The sequence below is a fragment of the Pleurodeles waltl genome, chromosome 7 (genome assembly GCF_031143425.1).
Source record: "Pleurodeles waltl isolate 20211129_DDA chromosome 7, aPleWal1.hap1.20221129, whole genome shotgun sequence".
NCBI classification, from domain to species: Eukaryota; Metazoa; Chordata; class Amphibia; order Caudata; family Salamandridae; genus Pleurodeles; species Pleurodeles waltl.
Genome location: NC_090446.1, coordinates 132,296,414 through 132,314,352, shown reverse-complemented (window position 1 = coordinate 132,314,352; position 17,939 = coordinate 132,296,414). Strand labels below are relative to the sequence as shown.

The following is a 17,939-nucleotide window of genomic DNA, read 5'->3' as shown; positions in this document are numbered from 1 at the left end:
TTGTGGAGTAGAGTAGCGAAGAGTGCATTGGTATTGAGTAGAGTGGTACAGGATGGAGCAGAGAGGTGTTGCATGAAGTGGAATAGAGTGCATTGGCGTAGAGTGGAATGTGCAGAGTCCAGTCACGTGGATTAGTGTAAAGTGGAGTGATGCAGTCGCACTGCCATTACAGACAACACATTTTCAATTGAAATGACCATTACATTTGTACAGGCATGTAGTTTTACTCATAAAACAGACGAAAATATGTGAAAATTGCATCATCTACTTTAATGATTCATATTAAAGTATTTGTTTCCAACGCACTTCAGAAATAACAAAAATGTGCTTTATTTGTGTGTTCCTAATTCTGATATATTCTGAAATAATCACACAGTTCATGTAAATGTTTTGGTGTGCTAGAAAACAATTATTTCTTACCCCCAGTATCTAGCAAGATTGTCACATAAATCCTCTCACTTTGAAGTCAGAGAAAGAAAAGTAAATACCTGTCCTTTGAAGATAACACCTGACATTTGACCTTGGTCTTTGAATGCACAGCAAATGTGGCAGTTTAAGAACAAGATTTAAAGGCCTGTTTACAGAAAGGGAGTTTTTGAAAGAATACTGTAAACACAGTTTAGGCAACGGAAGGGACAAACCGAACCTGGAGAACCAAAAGCAAACAAACCCAGCAAATGGAAAGCCAGTTTGTTTGAGTTACAGGCCACAAAGCCCATAGTAATCAACAAGCGGAATGCATTCCTAGCTCAATTTTCTGAAAGTCCCCAAGATATCTTTAGCTAACCAGACAGCTGTGCTCTCTGGTAGACTGCGACCTAAAAAGTAAATACAGCCCAGAGTAAACAGACAACAGAGACCTCCAGAGAAAAACTATCTTATAGGTTTGACGTGTTGGGCATGTGCTGCACAGCGACTGCTTCAAAGCATTGAGGGTCACCTTCAACAATCAGATTACCAAAGAAAGACTTCTTAATTGTTTTATGTTAATTTGCAACCTCTAAGCTTGGTGCCAAAGTTGATTCAGGGTACTAGAAGAGACGGGGATGATGAGGGACTGTGGGAGGGGTTTGTGCAGAGCTTTCAGTCCTCTGAGGTCCATGCTTGAGTAACTGCACATCACACCTTGGAACGAACACTTCCTACCTCTGTTAGAAGTTTTTCCCACACATAATATTACACTCTACTAAGGTAATATTATGCATGCAAAACATTCTGGTTCTGTAAATTCCCATTTTGTCAATGCAAAGCAAGAATTTACACGCAAAAAAATAAGCCATTTGTGCATTTTACTTACGTTTGCAAACAGACCTAAGTGAGACGATCTTATGGTATGTTGTTCACTTGGGGGCATATTTACAAGCCCCTTCGTGCCTCCTTGTGCCACATTAGTGTATTTTTTTACGCTAATGTGGCATTGAGGAGGCCATTTCCCCATGCCATATTTACAAAGTAGCGCAATGCATGCATTGCACCACTTTTTAACTATCTTGCACCACATTATGCCTGCGCCAGGCATAATGTATGCAAGGATGGCATTCCCCCGCAAGGAGGCCTGTAACAATGGCACAGTGAGATTTACAAGCTTTCACTGCTCCATTTTTAGCGTCATTTTCAATGCCTTCATGAGGCAGGCATTAAAGTGACGCTGCAATTGTTTTTAATGGGCCTCCCTTAACTGTGCAGGATTAGCACCATCATTTTGGTCGCTAATCCTGCAAAGCACCACAATAGCGTCAACATTTTTGACACTATTGTCCTAACGTACGCCATGGTGTGCCCTATTGTGTAAATGGTGCACACATGGTATTGTTAGGGGGGCACAAGGTGATGCACGAGAAGTGTTGCAGAAAGACTGATGCGTCGCTTTCTTGTAAAATATGCCCCTTGTTATATTGAAAACTATGAGCCTCATTTATGCTTGGCCGCAGCCAATCAGCTGGTATGGCAGAGGCCCACCTCCACAGTCACAGCTGCAGCCAAACCACCAAAGGTAAAGTTCTTCAAAAGAACGAGGATGATTTGCTGAAGACACTTATGCTGACATAGCAGGAACACATTTGGCAAAGCTGCTCAATTCTGCATGGTGCCAATGTGCCATCATGGCAGCGTGGCAGACCGGGCATCTTTTGTGTTCTTGATTTCTCCAAATTATACCCCCTATAGCATTTTTTTCTGAAAAGAAAAGAAAAACATCAATGTCCCTGATGCACTGGCAGTTTTTTTTTCCAGTGCATGAGGGATATTTATGTTTTTTCCTGCCAGAGATCACCATGCTAAATGCACAGCGGTTAGGGTCAATCTGATGCAATATCCACCACTGTTTGCCCAGCAATCTCTTCCTTTGGATGGTGGAGCTGGCAGTTGTGTTCCCTGCTCTAAATGAAGTCAGTAGAACCAGAGCAAGGCATGCGAGACAGTAGTGTTAAAAGACTTCCTACAGCATTTGATGTTCATGCTACGAATGCTCCATGTGCGTACAATGCAACACATACCTTCCAGAGCGGGTACCCCTCATACATGTGAAAACGACCTTTCATGCAGACGCAGAACTTCCCCTGCAAATCTCCAAACACCAGCTTTCCGGCATGACCGGGCACTGTAGGGCAAGAAAAGCATGTCAACATTAGGAGTGGTAGGTGCATGGGGAAAACTTTTGTGTATACTTATGTATATATACACTTTGTGTGTGTATATATATATATATATATATATATATAAATATATATATATATATATATATATATATGTTAGTAACACTCAAAGTAAACAGTACAATTAGCAAATTAAAAAAGAAAACACACATTTGATAACTTTCAATCTTTGAGCTACCGTGTATTATCATAAACCCTTTCATAGTCTTGCCTTTTTTTGCTGGCAATTTCATCCAGGACAATAATTTGTCTCGCTCCTGTAGTTTGGTTCTGAGGGTACCCATTCTGACTTATTTTACACTCAGTGTGTGCTTTATCTCTAAATACATCTACTTCTTGCTTCTCATTTGCCTGTTGGTAGGAATTCAGACTCTAGGAATCAGGAGCGGCTCGTGGCAAACAGAAGGGGCGGGGTGGCACGCAGGGGGAAATTAAAATAAAAAATATATAAATAAAAAAAAAACACTTACCATAAGGCTGTGCTTCGCTCCGCTTCTCCATTTCCTCGCGTCAGGCACAGGCTCCCAACCTGTCCTGCGACTAATCCTGATGCTGCTCAAATCAGCGTCACGATTGGCTGGGAGCGCCCAGCCAACGCGCTCCCAGGCAGATTGGCAGCCTGTGCAGGCTCTCTCCCGCCTGGCAACTGTGTTGCTGGGTGGAGAGAGCCTAGTGCGCATGTGTGTTTGTCCAGCCTGAGACAGCCTGCCAAACACACATGCGCTCTGAGAGGGAGTGCTGAGCATTCCCCCTCACTGCTCGTCACCCCAGTGGACCCACACTTTTACCCAAAAGCGATAATAAGCACTGTTTATTATCGTTTTTTGGTAAAAGGTTTGCAGCTTCTGCTGCTGGTGGGGCGGGAGCAGCACTCCTCCACCCTAATGGAGGAGCTGCCCCTGGTAGGAATTCAACCTCTTGGGCATCTCACACTCCATGCCTCCACTATGCCAGAAATTGGGAAACCTGCTGAGATAGCAAACTCTCTAGTGAAAGACTGGATTAAGACCTCAGTCGATGAAACGATCCCTGTCACTACCATAAAGAAAGAAAGAAAGGAAAATCTGCCCCTTGGTTTGCTCCCCATCTGGTGTCCTTAAAAAGAGGATGTAAAATTCTAGAAAGAAAATAGAGGAAAAAATATAAAGAAAAGCAAAAACGTACCTACAGGACTGCTATTAGAAACTACCAATAGGAAATTAAAAAGGCACAGGCATCTTATTATAAAGCACTAATGATGGAAGCACTCGATGCACCTACGGAACTCTTCCACATTGTTATGTCACTTACCACATTAAAAGTGGATAATACATTGCTCATCCCAACAGCAGACCACTGCAACAAACTTGTGGAGTATTTTCAAAACAAAGGGGGTCATTCCTACCCTGGCGGTCCGAGACCGCCAGGGTAGGGGACGGAGGAAGCACCGCCAACAGGCTGGCGGTGCTTCTGGGGCTATTCTGACCGCGGCGGTAAAGACGCGGTCAGAAAAGGGAAGCCGGCGGTTTCCCGCCGGTTTCCCGCTGCCCCTGTGAATCCTCCACGGCGGCGCTGCAAGCAGCGCCGCCATGGGGATTCCGACCCCCTTCCCGCCAGCCTGGTTCTGGCGGTTTTCACCGCCAGAACCAGGCTGGCCGGAACGGGCGTCGTGGGGCCCCTGGGGGCCCCTGCAGTGCCCATGCCACTGGCATGGGCACTGCAGGGGCCCCCTAACAGGGCCCCACATTGATTTTCAGTGTCTGCTTGGCAGACACTGAAAATCGCGACGGGTGCAACTGCACCCGTCGCACACCAGCAACTCCGCCGGCTCCATTCGGAGCCGGCTTCCTCGTTGCTGGTGCTTTCCCGCTGGGCGGGCGGGCGGCCTTTTGGCGGTCGCCCGCCAGCCCAGCAGGAAAGTCAGAATGACCGCCGCGGTCTTTTGACCGCGTTACGGTCTTCTGGCGGTTCCCGCTTGGCGGGCGGCGACCGCCGCCCGCCAAAGTAGGAATGAGGGCCAAAGTGTCAGCTATTTACAGTCATTTACAACAGACCAAAAAGGCTTTGGCTAATACGCCGGATAATCAAGTGTTGCACAACGAAAGAGCATGCTTTTTAAAATTCCCCCTGGTTACTATGAAATCTCTATAAGATCCACTTGGTAAAGTCAAATCAGGATCCCCTCTGAATCCGGCACCACCTCACATTCTGCAACAAGGAGCCCTGGAGACTTTTCCGATCATGCTAGATCTTCTTAATCTGTCCCTTTCCACAGGGATAGTTCCCTGCGCTTGGAAACATGCAATGGTGAAGCCGCTGCTAAAAACCCTAATCTTGACCCCTTATGTCCAAGGAATTACAGACCCATCTCCTTACTCCCAGTCTTGTGGAAAGTTCTGGAAAAAAATATTAACCAATCCCTTTCTCTATACTTGCTTCTTAACCCACCCAGATTGGTTTCCACCCACAACACAATACGGGAATCACGCTACTAACAGTAACAGAAGAATTGAAATCCCTCCTAGATAAAGGTGGTGCGGCAGCTATCATTCTCCTTGACCTGAGCACAGCATTTGTTACAGTTGACCACAAGACCCTGATGTTCAGAATGAGCGAAGTTGGAATATAAAATGGCGCTCTGAACTGGTAATCCTCATTTCTGAAAGAAAGGTCCTTTCAAATCTGGGAATCCCCATGTTATTCTGATATACTTCCCCTAAACTATGGGGTCCCACAAGGCTCTGCTCTTAGCCCCCCCCCCAGTTTTTAATATTTATCTGTGTCCATTGGCTGATATATTGAGGGAATTTGGAGTGTTGATTATTTCTTATGCTGACAACAGCCAACTGGTGGTCTTCCTTTCTCCTGGTAAAAAAATTAACAGCCTATATAAAATTCTAGATCTTTTACCCCCTCAAACTCGGAGGTCAGTGGTCTAGACGTTTATTTTCTCTTTCCTGGATTATGGGAACTCCCTGTATTTGGGCTCACCTAAATATATCATTAAGAGACTTCAGGTAGTCCAGAACATGGCGTCCAGGATCATCTTCAAGGTTCCCATGTACCTCTCTGTAAAAAAGGCACTGACCTCCTTGCACTAGCTGCCTGTAGTAGAAAGGATCAATTTTATGGCACTCTTTGTGGCATGTAGAGGAATCAACCATAAAGGGCCCCTTCTATTAGTAACCTCGTGGCTCCTTACACCCCTAGCAGGACCTTAGGATCATCAAAGGCACAGCTATTAAATGTGCTGAGAGTTCAAAGGGCCAGATGGGTAGGGCAGATCCTTCTCTCATCTGACCCCAAAGCTGTGGAATTCAATGCCCCAGAAGTTGAGAAACAAAAGAAGTAGCCAAGGTTCAGAAAAATGTAAAAAAATTGGCTCTAACCCCATTAATTTGAACCAGATCCTGTCTCTACACTCGCATGTTCGCTTGCACCCACTTAGCGCTGGGAAGTCTTTGAAAAGCTACGCGCTTTATAAATACGTATCACATCACAAGGATGCAGAAGGCTATTACAGTCAACCTCAGCTACCCTTGCAGGAGGCGTTCCTAGATGTATTCATGACATTAACAGTATTCAGATTTTGATGCTTTTGAAATTAAAGTAGTAAAGAAGCAAGACTTCTCTGGACATTGCCATGACCAATAGCGGCAAATTTTTACCAGAGCCCTTGTGGGCGGGCACTGTGGAACTCCTAGTGTTTGTTGTCAGCATCTGTTTCACATTGTTGCCATGGTGTTAAATTTGGCTCATATGTCAAGGAAGGAATCATGTTTTGCTCCAAGTAGTTTTAAGCATTGAGGAACAATCTGTCTACCACACACTGAGTTAGAGCTATTAATCCATCTGCATTTTACTGGGTCCCTTGAGATGCTGTCCTCATATGTCTTATCCACTCTTCAGAACTTTTAATGTCAGTCCCAAGTAGCAGTGACTTTCACCACAGTCACCCATAGCTTCTTCCACTGCCACCTTAATCCTGCTTTTAAGCGGATAATCTTTATATATAATAATGTATGCAAGCGACGACTGAGCTTTCCATCCCAGGTGCACAGAACAGTAGGAGAAAGAGCCTTGATTAGATCCATTGGCACTATAAATAGCAGATTTTAATGTGCCGTAAACACATTTATTCAGTGAGATGTTACCTTACAGCACGTGATAAATCCCTTGGTGCACATGTTTTACATCTAAATTCCAATTTAGCAGCACTACACGTGGTACCAACCTTCACTGATTCTTTTTTTCTTAACTCGAGGTCTCTCGCTTTGTCATCAGTGTACAGATGAAAATACAACGTGCCTCACACTCCTGCCTCTGTCCGCTTCCCCCTCAAATGACTAGACAGGTTGGTTCCTTGGTTTTAATATTAGCATTAGAGTCTGCTGAAAGTAGAGGAAGCATGGCTGGGGCTAGAGAACATCATTGGCACCCCCCCTCATTTCATCTGACTTCACTGGTACTGCCTCCCGCATCCATCAAATCCTCCTCAAGGAAATATGTAGCCTTCGCTGACTTGACCCAACTGGAGAAAGCCACTACGCATCCCCAAACTTTCTTACTTTGCGCATGAAAGTCAGCCATCAAGACAATCAAAACCTTTTGCCATATTTGAAAAGGCAATAGAGGGATGGGCTTTTCTCGAATGCACATATTTATTCATCGGTGTCATAGCCACCACAAAGTGGTCAATAGAGCTGCAGCCCCCCAGAAAGTTGGCTTGGTTTGGGGGTAAAATATGGCCGCTCTTCATGTAGTCCTATAGTCTTGACTTTTAACAACTGTACCGTCACAGACGTCAATTCACCAAAATGCCTGGGGCAGGCGCGGCCCGTCCTTTAGGGCGGAGGGGCACGCCCCCCACCTTTTGCCCCTCATGAAGAGTGTCTGTCAGGTTGAACAAAGGTCAGCCTGACAGACACTCTTCATTTTCAGCTCAGACAGCCAGGAGTGAGACATGCACGATTTGCGCAGACTCCTGGCTGCCTGAGCTGAACTTTGCTGGGCTGAGGAGGTCAGAGCTCCTATGGGCGTGACCTCCTCGGCTCAGCAAAGGTGCCTCGAGGCCCTTCCCTGGGTGACGAGGAAAGCGTCACCCATTGACACTCGCCCTGGGCGCTTCAGGTTTAAGCCCCGAAGCGCCCAGGGTGAGTGTCAATCAGTGACACTTCGTCACAGAGTGGGGTGGGGTCAGCAGTCTCACTGACCCCATCCCACTCTGTGGCGAGGCTGGGACTGCTGCCGAGGGAAGACAGCAGTCCCAACCCCCTTGGGACCTCGAAGCTGAAGGTAAGTGTGTGTGTGTGAGGTGTTTTATAATGAATGTTTGGTGCGTGCGTGCGTGCATGTTTGAATGTTATGAGTGTTAATGGATCTGCGTGCGTGAAACAATGAATGTGTGTGTATAATGTTTTAAATTAATGTTTGGTGCGTGCGCGCATGTTTGAATGGAATGAGTGTTGTTGATGGATGTGCATGCGTGCATGTGTGTGTGAAAGAATGAGTGTGTGTGAACTTTTAAAATTAATGTTTGGTGCGTGCGTGCGTGCATGTTTGAATGTTATGAGTGTTGTTAATGGATGTGCGTGCGTGTCTGTGTGTGAAAGAATAAATGTGTGTGTGTGTGTGTGTGTGTGTGTGTGTGTGCGCTTCCCGCCAGCCCTCCTCCCTCCTAATGCTGCCGGCTGCCACTGGTCTGGGGCAGTGGAAGTGACATCACACACCCTTTGACCTCAGCTTTCACTCACACACACATAATCACACATACACACAAATTCACACTTACATACACTCTCTCTCACATAAACTCACTCTAACCCGTAGACACGCACACAACATGCATTAAAAATCATTTTTTACTTTCCTCAGCTGCCACGGAAGGGCATATTCCAGCTAATTGTACTCTATTTGTATTATACTAATAGTGAATAATATGCTATTATCCACTAATAGTGCGATATAAAATGGACAGAAAACAAAGAGAGTTGTGCTCGAACTGACTTCCATAAGGATGCACTGTCACTGTGTTCCTAGCACTGAATTTGGCACCTGTGAGGCCAGGGGTCACAAAAGCAGTGCCGGGGATAGCAGAGGGCAAGACGTCCCTGTATACCTTCTTTCCATGAAAATGTGATAAAAAACAAAAGTGGAAAAATGCCATGATTGAAAAATAATGGTACCTATGCAATTTTAGAAATCAATGAAAAATCAAAGAAAATATCCAAAATTCATAATAATGGGTAAAACATGTTATTCTGAAAACCAAATGGAAACTCGAATTATGATAAAAGTAGTCAAATTGTTTGCAAGAGCATTCTATAAAATTGATAAGGATTTAGCAATTGATGTAGTATATTTTGAGCAATCGAGTTGGCATATGCTTGTTGTTCACTGTTTCACTTAGAATCTTTTCTGCATCTCAAAAAGTGTCCGGAGGCCCATCCTGTAGGCTTTGTCCAATATGGATTCCACCTGGCAAAATTCCACAAAACTGATCAAACAAGCAATCCCCCAGCAGTTGGTCAAACCAATCATTTTGTGCGAAAATGTTTTTACCTAGTCCAACAGTTCTAAGGTTTTTTTTTCCATTTGGGGAAATATTGCAGGTCTGCCCCAACACAAGACAACAGTCTATACAGGACCACACAATTGGTTCCTGCTGACCTCCAGATTTCAGCACTCAAGGGGATTGGGAATCCCACCAGGTGAGCAGCTCCTTCAAAGGACCCTCTAGAAGCCACATATTCCAGAAGGAGGGATCCTACGTATGAAAACAAGCTTTTCACAGTTGAAAGAGATGTCAATAGCCATGGAGGTCAGTTCAGGGGGATGAGTGGTTTTAATTCTAATGCAATGTCTTTCCAAGAGATTTCATGTGACAGGTTTGAGAAATTGCCAAATATTTCCTTGAGACGTCTACATAAATCTTCAACTGTTAGGCCTGAACAAATGAAAACTAGTTGTAATTGATATTTTAAGGAGAAATCCAGTTATGCCACTGCATAAGGAATCCTAGCCAATGCTAAAATATTTCCCACCCTTCACAATACAACTTTTTCACCTAACAATATAACCTAAAGTGCTGTGGGATTTGGTTTTCAGCGAATAAAGCACTACCATGACTTCCGGGTAAAACTGAAAAGTGGAGCGGTGGCTGCTGCAAATCTCAAGGGTAGGAGTGAGGGGGGGCAAAGGAAGGGCGGGAAGGGAGACGGAGGGGGAGAAATAAGAAAAAAAACAAAATAAACGTACCTTACCCCCGTCTCCTGCCACCGTGCTCCTCTTTCCTCCATGTGGTGTCCCACCATCGCTCCTCTTCCCTCCATGTGGTATCCCAGCATTCAATGGGGACACCAGCATAGGCTCCCCAGCAATCCTGGCGCTGCTTTCATGCTAAACATAGCATAAAGCAGCGTCAGGATTGGCCTGAGCAACTTGGCCAGCGACTCAGACACAGCCCTGGGGTCTTTGCATTTTCTCCAGCCCGGCTGTGTTCACAGCGGGGCTAGAGAAACCTAAGTGCACATGTGTTTGGCTGGCCTAAGATGGCTGGCCAAATACACACATGCATTCTTAGGTGCACTCTCTAATCCTCCCCCCTCCCACGTCCCGTGGCCCTGCCTCGTCCCTCCCTGAACTGCTGGATGAGCCAGCAGATGAAAAATAAAACGATTGTGCAAGTGCCTCAGGACTTCTGCTCTAGAAGCAACCGCCAGTCGCTGAAAACAACAGATAATAAATGTTTTTCTCAAAAAAGAAGGAACACATTTCTAATGTGCATGTAGCTGTCCCTCCTATAGGATTTGACAACAAGTAAAACTCTAAGGAATTGAGAGTTGATAGCCCAGGTTTTTGTGTGAAGAAACTGAGGAGTAGGGCATATAATACCGCCCACAATTAACGTTTTTTCAAATAACGCCCAGTGCCTCAAATATGGCCTACTGTGCCCTGCAAGCCTTTGAGAACAACCGGCCTGTCGAGCAATACCTCCTGCCCCGTTAGCTGGCCTCCCCTCCATGCGGTGCCTGTGATGGGGTACCTGTACTTGTGGGAAAGTGGGGGATCTCTCCGTATTCGAAGGTTTGCTTCCCCTCCAAGGTTTCTGCCAGCATGCCGAGTCCTGAGCCGCAGATGATGGCGATTTCGGGCTGGCGCTTGATGTGCCCAAGAAGCCACTGGGCGGTCGCCTCACAGTCCTCATAGCTGAAAGAGAAGGGGACATGGACATTGAGTGCAGGCTGTCTCACGTCAGAGGCCGAGGGAAGAATCGCTGTGCACCACCTCCCACTTTAAACTACTGTCTCATTTTTCGTTAGTGGGAAATAAACTAATGTTCCTATTTCCTCTAGTTTGCCCTTCTATTACCAGCTTATTTATTTTGGCAAATTTGCTGCATTTTTGTTGCGAAACATTAGTTTATGATTTTCTGGAAAATGCTGCCATGTTGCCATCAAATAAAGAGCTTTTAATTTTAAGCAAAAATACACATTTATTATTGCACGCTAATTTGTTATTTTTGACACATAAACAGATGCTGCTTCATATTCTCATTTTTAGACTCAAATGCCGGGCTGCATCTTACAAGACCACGCATTCCCACCTTATGTCGGGGTTGGCCACCCTATGCCAGATAGGGGTCCAGAACCATCAAAAGAGCATCTGTTGCTAGAAATTGCCACTTCATGCCAGTCATAGTCACTATAATGCAAAGTATACCTACTTAAGAAGAGGAATGGCCATAATATTCCACAGACGGCCTCCAAAGTGCCAGGGATGGACACCATAATGCCACAGACAGCAGCGAGCTATACCCACCATCCAGATTTCACGCTGAGTTACTTTCATGAACTGTCAATTTCCACCCAGGCTAGATGCTGGTCTTCAACTCAAAAGTTCTATGGTCGTTATGGGGCTCATTTTCTAGTCAAGGGCATTGCCATGTGTCCCTAAACTTAGATCTAAAAGGCCGTTTAGAGTTTTATTTTTTTTAAACATCATTTTATTTATTTATTTTATTCCTTTAGGATGATTTTTGAAGCCTTGCGCACCACTACGCTATTTCCTTGGGTCCTCTCCAGGCTAACAAATTCTCCCTGAATTACTTTTCTGGTAGCAAAACCCAGCACTACCCATCTCGATGACATAGTCTCCCTTTTGTACAATCTCCTGTTAACCAGATGATTACAGATGAGCTTTTCCTTAGGTTGGACCGGTGTTTTGTTCCTAATGTGGCATCCTTTTTCGATTTCAAGTCACAGATTACTCCTGTGGCCGTTTTTAAATCAATTTTCAGAGGAGTAGATTCACCTTCCCACCCCAGAGGTAAGGCACGAAAACAGCATCTCACTGAGAAGATGGTGTCTGTCTGTCTGTCACTCACTGTATGGGTCTGTTAGCCTGGGCCAAGGGGCACAGCTGGAGGCCACCACGGCTACCCATGGCCAGGAGTAAAGATGGTAATGCCTTGACTAACATTGAGATGCTCCCCTAACGGGGGTCCACCAGATGTACGGCCACTACCTGGATGAGGTGAGCCATACCTCCTCGATAGATATCTCTCATGCACTCCCTGGGTACTCCTTTTCCTTTTAGTTCTCACCGCAGGGTTGGCGTAGGATAATCCTGTCTATGGCGGTTGTGAGGGGTAGCAGCTGCTACCCTGCTTCTGTTTGCATCCCCTAGGTTCCTTCTAGCTTCCCATGGGTTCTTGCCAATCACTCAGCATTCCCTCCTATCTATCAATACTCAGATGGTATTTAAGTTCATTTAAATCAAATTATAAGCCCCATGCAAGAGGCCCACAAACACCACTGCTCTGTTCTAATGAACTGTACGTGCACTCAGTACAGCGGAGTACGTAACAATATTACACTGTCAAGCAAAATGCACAAAGTGCTATGGTGCCTAGAAATAACGTATTTAGCTATCTTCTCGGAATTGTTTGATGTAATTTCTGAATGACAAATGTGTTTGTAAAGGTTAGAAAGCTGTTGAAGAATTCAGAACATTCCTCAGAGGCCTTCTCACCTGTACGGGGTCACAGGGTCACCATGTCCCCAATGTCATCTGTCCTCTAATTGGTGATCACTCTGCCTTCTGCAGCCAGTGAAGCATAGAAAATATACCAAAACACGGGAGCAAGTACTTCGATGAGTTACAATGAAAAGCCTTTAAACCATAGAAACTATCTTCCAATTAGGGTATAAGTAGCTAGGTCAAACATTGTCCTTAAGAGCAAATGCCTTCCAGGCCCACTGAAAAAAAAAACACTTCCAAAACACTTCAGTGGAAGGCTGAGAATGTTCTTCTTTTCCTTCGAAATCCAGTTTATATGATGCAACTGAGTCATGCACCAGCACTTCCTGTGACGTCATCAAGGTCAACAGCCTAGTCAAGTAACTTTCTGTCAAGTCGCATGAGCAGCCGCAGAGTGTGTGAGCTCACATCACTTTCCCCAGAATGTTGGTGAATTTGTTTTGCTGGGTCATATGGCTTTGGCTAAAGGGGTTCCTGCTCCTATATTGAACACTTAGCCGCATCGGTCATTTCATTTCATTTAACTTACACAACTGCAGTATGCTGCCCATAGTGCGGTTCTTTCTCTTGGTTGAAGCAGGAACATTCCACGTTAGCTATGTCTTTATATGGTAAAAGCTTAGATGAGGGGAAAGGAGACGAGGTGGTAACGATTGCACGCTCACCAATCACGGTCCTTGGACTTTTTACACCCTTGCGCCCCTACTATTTGCCCCAACCCCCACCCCCCACCCCCCGAACAAGAGGACTTGCCTGCTTCAATCTTCTGGGAATTTTAGTAAGACTATATGGGGCATTGTAGGTGAGATGCTCTTATGCTAAGATTACCAGATGACTTCTAGTAGCCTGCTGCCACTGATTGCAGTGCTGGTCTTTCCTCCTACAGATTGTTTCCAGGTCTGGTGAAACTCTTGCTTTTGTTAAATTGAACCAAGACTACAAATACCAGAATGCGTTCAGTTGTTCAAGGAAAGTGAAGACCGGAAGATGTTGTCCCTGTGGTCACACGTTCACCCCTCAGTAGTAGATAGATAGTAGGTGTACATTTTTGGTGCCATCCTTTGATGAATGCGTGGCTGCAGCGGTACCACTACTTTCCCTCCAACAGCAAATTTCCACAGTAATACACGGGTAACAATTGTAGATGGGTTGTAATCAAAACCATAGGTACTATTATTATTTCTAATTAAATATTCACTTAACGGCACCCACCACACATAATACATTCATTCCAAGCTGTTTAGTGATGGTGTTAGAAATCCTAGGGTCTTGAAGGAGTCCACTGTCTATTTTTTAGCTTAAAAGTGTAGCCTAAACATGCTGAGCAGAAAATGTGGGACAGCTTTGTTCCCAAAACATGTAATATCTGCTCCCAGTTTTTAATCTTAATGGGGGAAACCCCAAATAAAATTCACATAGTTAATTAATAGGTAAGTTAATTCAGATCCTTTGTTCTATAAACAAACGCCCTTTTGAAAAATGTTCTTTACAAAAGATCGTTCTATCAGGACCCATTGAGATGAGCTTGCCACCTGGAGCAGTGGACCTATGAAGAAGCATGCTACCTTTGGTGGTTGAGGGTCCTGTGTGCTGAATAAGAGACACCCTCCTTGATAGGCCAAGCTTCAAGTATTCTTCTCTAAGTTAAGTTTGCCATAGCTTTTGATTCTATATACATTGTCTGGGAGGACACGTAGGGAATCTATAAAAGCCCTCCTGCCCTCTCTTCCGGGTCATCACAAAAGCTAGCACATCTGAAAGGCTACTATGGTCAGGTCAGACCCACTATCATATCAAGGTCAGGACGAAGACTGGTCTTTGAAGTGTTTGGTGCCCTTGCCATTCCAGGGGGGGCTTCATTTCCCCAATGACTTTTTTATGCCTGTGAGCAGGCTTGGCTCAGTTCAGTTGAATGACATTTCAATCTGTGGAAAAACCATGCATGCCTTTACCATGCAAATTTTTACCACACAATTTCTTTTTACCAAGCATATGCCTTTACCACGCAACTTTTGACCACACACTTAAAGTCTATTTAGGGTAAGTATTATTAAGGTAAGTTTTATATAAACATATATATAATATATGTAGAAATATATATATACAATTATGTATACATTTAGATTTTTTTGGGGGGAGACTTCCCAACCCCCCCTATTTTAATTACCTTTGCCACCCAATACCCTTACGAACCCTAAACCCTAAAAACACCCTTACCATCCAATACCCCTACCCATGCCTAACCCTAAAAACAGCCTTACCACACAATACCCTTACCTATTCCAACCCCTAAAAATACTCTTACCACTCAGTATCCTTACCACCCCTAAACCCTAAGAACACCCTTACAACCCAATACCCATACCCACCCAGCCCCTAAAAATACTCTTGCCACCCAATACCCCTACCATCCCAAACCCTTAAACACCCTTACCATCTACTAACCTTACCCACCCACAAACCCTCAAAAACATAGTTACCACCCAAGACCCATACCGACCCAATACCCTAAAAACACCCTTAGCACCCAATACCCAGCTACCCCTAAACCCTCAAAACACCCTTACCACCAAATATCTTTACCCACCCCTAAACCCTAAAAATACTCTCACCACCGAATCTCCTTACTGATCCCTAAACCCTAATAACACCCTTACTATCCAATACACTTACCCACCCCTAAATCCTAAAAAACAATATCACCCAATAATCGTTATCCACCCGCAAACCCTAAAAATAACCTTACCATCCTATACCCCTACCCATCACTAAACCCTAAAATTTACCCACCATCCCTAACCCAAGCCAAACCTAAAACTCCTATCCAACAATAAACCTAAAAACCACACACACAAATATATATATATAACCGCCTGGCGGTCACCAGTAGGTAGTTATGATAAGAACTATGTTTACATAGAAAAAGTATTTTTTGACTTGCCTATACCTTTGGTGTCTTTTGACGAATCTTCATGAAATTTTCCAAACAAAAGTGTTGACGAGAATCTTGTTGTGCATGGGAAGTTTTGGGGTGATCCATCAAGCGGGAGCCGAGAATTCTGGGGGTCAAAAATGGTGTGTTTCTTATGTTAATTCCCGTAGGGATTTCGAACACGACTACAGCCCGAACTGCCTAATGGAATTGCACCAGATTTGGCAGAAAGGTAGCTTTTGGTCCAGAAAGAAGCCTTTTTCTTGTTTGGTGTAAATCTGTTCAGTAGTTTTTGAGATAGTAAAAGGAAAAGCAATATAGATATCTAGAGGCGAAAAGGATTCGCGAATATTCGCAAATGTGTGCGTGTATAGAAGCGCTGTAATTGGCTGGCCATAACCTGAACAGAAAGTTGCGGCTGTCGTTTTAATGTCGCGGGACAAAATCCCCGGGGCTGAAAAACAAAATTAAAAGAAGCATAATGGGTCAGGGTGGTGGTACCATGCCCACAGGAATGTGATAAAGGGGTTCTCGAGGGTCAAATTATGGGTTTTAAATGATTTTTTGCACCATGCGCAATATTCGTGAATTATTCACAAATATTAGCTCAAGAATATTCATGAATAATGTGCAAATATCTGGCATAGTGACAATTAAAAAAAAAACATTCTCAGATTCATTCAAACACTATTTAATTCTCTAATACATGCACCCAGACTCATGCACCCACTCACACACTCACTCAGACCCTCATGCACCCACTCAGACCCACTCATAGACACACACACCCACTTTCAGATCCACTCAGACATTCACGCACCCACTCACAGATCCACTGACAGAGACATATATATTACCTAGTGGCGGTCGCCACGAGGTAGTTATAGTTAGGACCTAGTTTCTATCGAAAAAGCAGTTTTTACATGCCTATATTTTTGGCACCACTTGACGAATATTCAAGAAATTTTCCCCAAAAACTCAACAGTCATGTCAGCTGCTCTCTGGAAAGTTTTGGGGTGATCCATCAAGCGGGGGTCGAGAAAAATGGGGAGGTCAAAAAAGGAGCGTTTGCAATGTTAATTCTCATAGGAAATTTTGAACTGCAATAGCATTCAAACCACTGGACAGAATTATACCAAATTTGGCAGAAAGGTAGCTCTTTGTCCAGAAAGAGCCAACTGAAGAAAATCCAAATTTGTATCTCTAGGGACGCGAAGGCTTGACGACCCCTCCTGTTCTCGTGATGAGACCTTATTGGCTGCCAACACTTCAACAAGGAAAAATGCAAAAAGGAAAAAAGAGACCAGGGTAGGAACACCCTGAACCCTTAGCTCTGGTGCTGGGGTCTGCAGAGCCGGCGAAAGTAAAAAAAAAAAAAAAAAAAGCACGGCCTCCCGCGCGTCGTCACTGTGATACTCCAGGGTGGGCCAAGTCGCGGGGATGTTGTTTATTCCCCCGCAGCCCAGGGACCACCCCCTCCCAGGGACATTTGTCCAATTATGTGTGGGGGGGCTTTGTGGCCCCCCCTTCAGCCCTGGGGATCACCACCTCCCCTGGGCAAATGTTAAAAAAAGAGATTGGGTGTCTGTTTCAGTCCCCTGTAGCCCCAGGGCCACCACCTCCCCAAAGCTATGTACGTTGGAGAGGGGCTGCGCTGCCCCCTCATGGAGTCACTGATGGTCCTGTGGACCACAAAACCCCAGGGTCGGCTCATGCTATGTCCAGGGTGTCCACCCCTGGGACATAGCTGTTTGCTGTGGCTTTGCAGCAGCGTTCACAGCTGCCACCAAGCCACAGCAAACAGCTATACTCTGATGAAGGGAGAGCTGTCAAACAGACTTCGTCTGAGTCCTCTGTCTGCTTACCTGCGGAGATGCAGAAAAAATATATATATTTCCTCTGGGCCTCAGCCTGAGGATGGGGGACATGCAGGGTTGTGTTATTATAGGGGTTGGCTGCAGGGACTGGCCACAGCCAACGCCCTGCGGCCAACCCCAGCTGTGCGTGGCGGTGGTTGGATTAACATATAGTAATGAAAATTACTATACGTAAAAAAAAAACAAATAAATTCACTTAAAAAACAAAAGTTACATGGGTGTGATAGTTAGGCTCCCATTTTAAACATATAAAACCATAGAAATTCACCTCTTATAGTTATAAAAAAGTAACTATAAATTGTGCCATAAGGTAACTATAACTCATGCCCTCGCCGTGCACTGCTAACTACCCTACAAATTACAGCACTCATGACATCTTTGATAACATCACTGATGATATAAATGTAATATTTGCAGTAAGGTTGTTTACTAAAAAAACATTTGCATGGCGGGGGT

General features: G+C 44.7%; 1 protein-coding gene across 1 annotated transcript in view; it reads right to left on the bottom strand.

The window, feature by feature from the left end:
- The window catches only part of LOC138303853 (purine nucleoside phosphorylase-like), a 57,851-nt gene that overhangs the window by 11,595 nt on the left and 28,317 nt on the right, over positions 1–17,939 (bottom strand). The window contains exons 2-3 of the mRNA XM_069243333.1: positions 10,678–10,841; positions 2,496–2,599 (exon numbers count right to left, since the gene is read on the bottom strand). Coding sequence (XP_069099434.1) covers positions 2,496–2,599; positions 10,678–10,841 — 268 coding nt within the window. The remainder of the gene's footprint in view (positions 1–2,495; positions 2,600–10,677; positions 10,842–17,939) is intronic.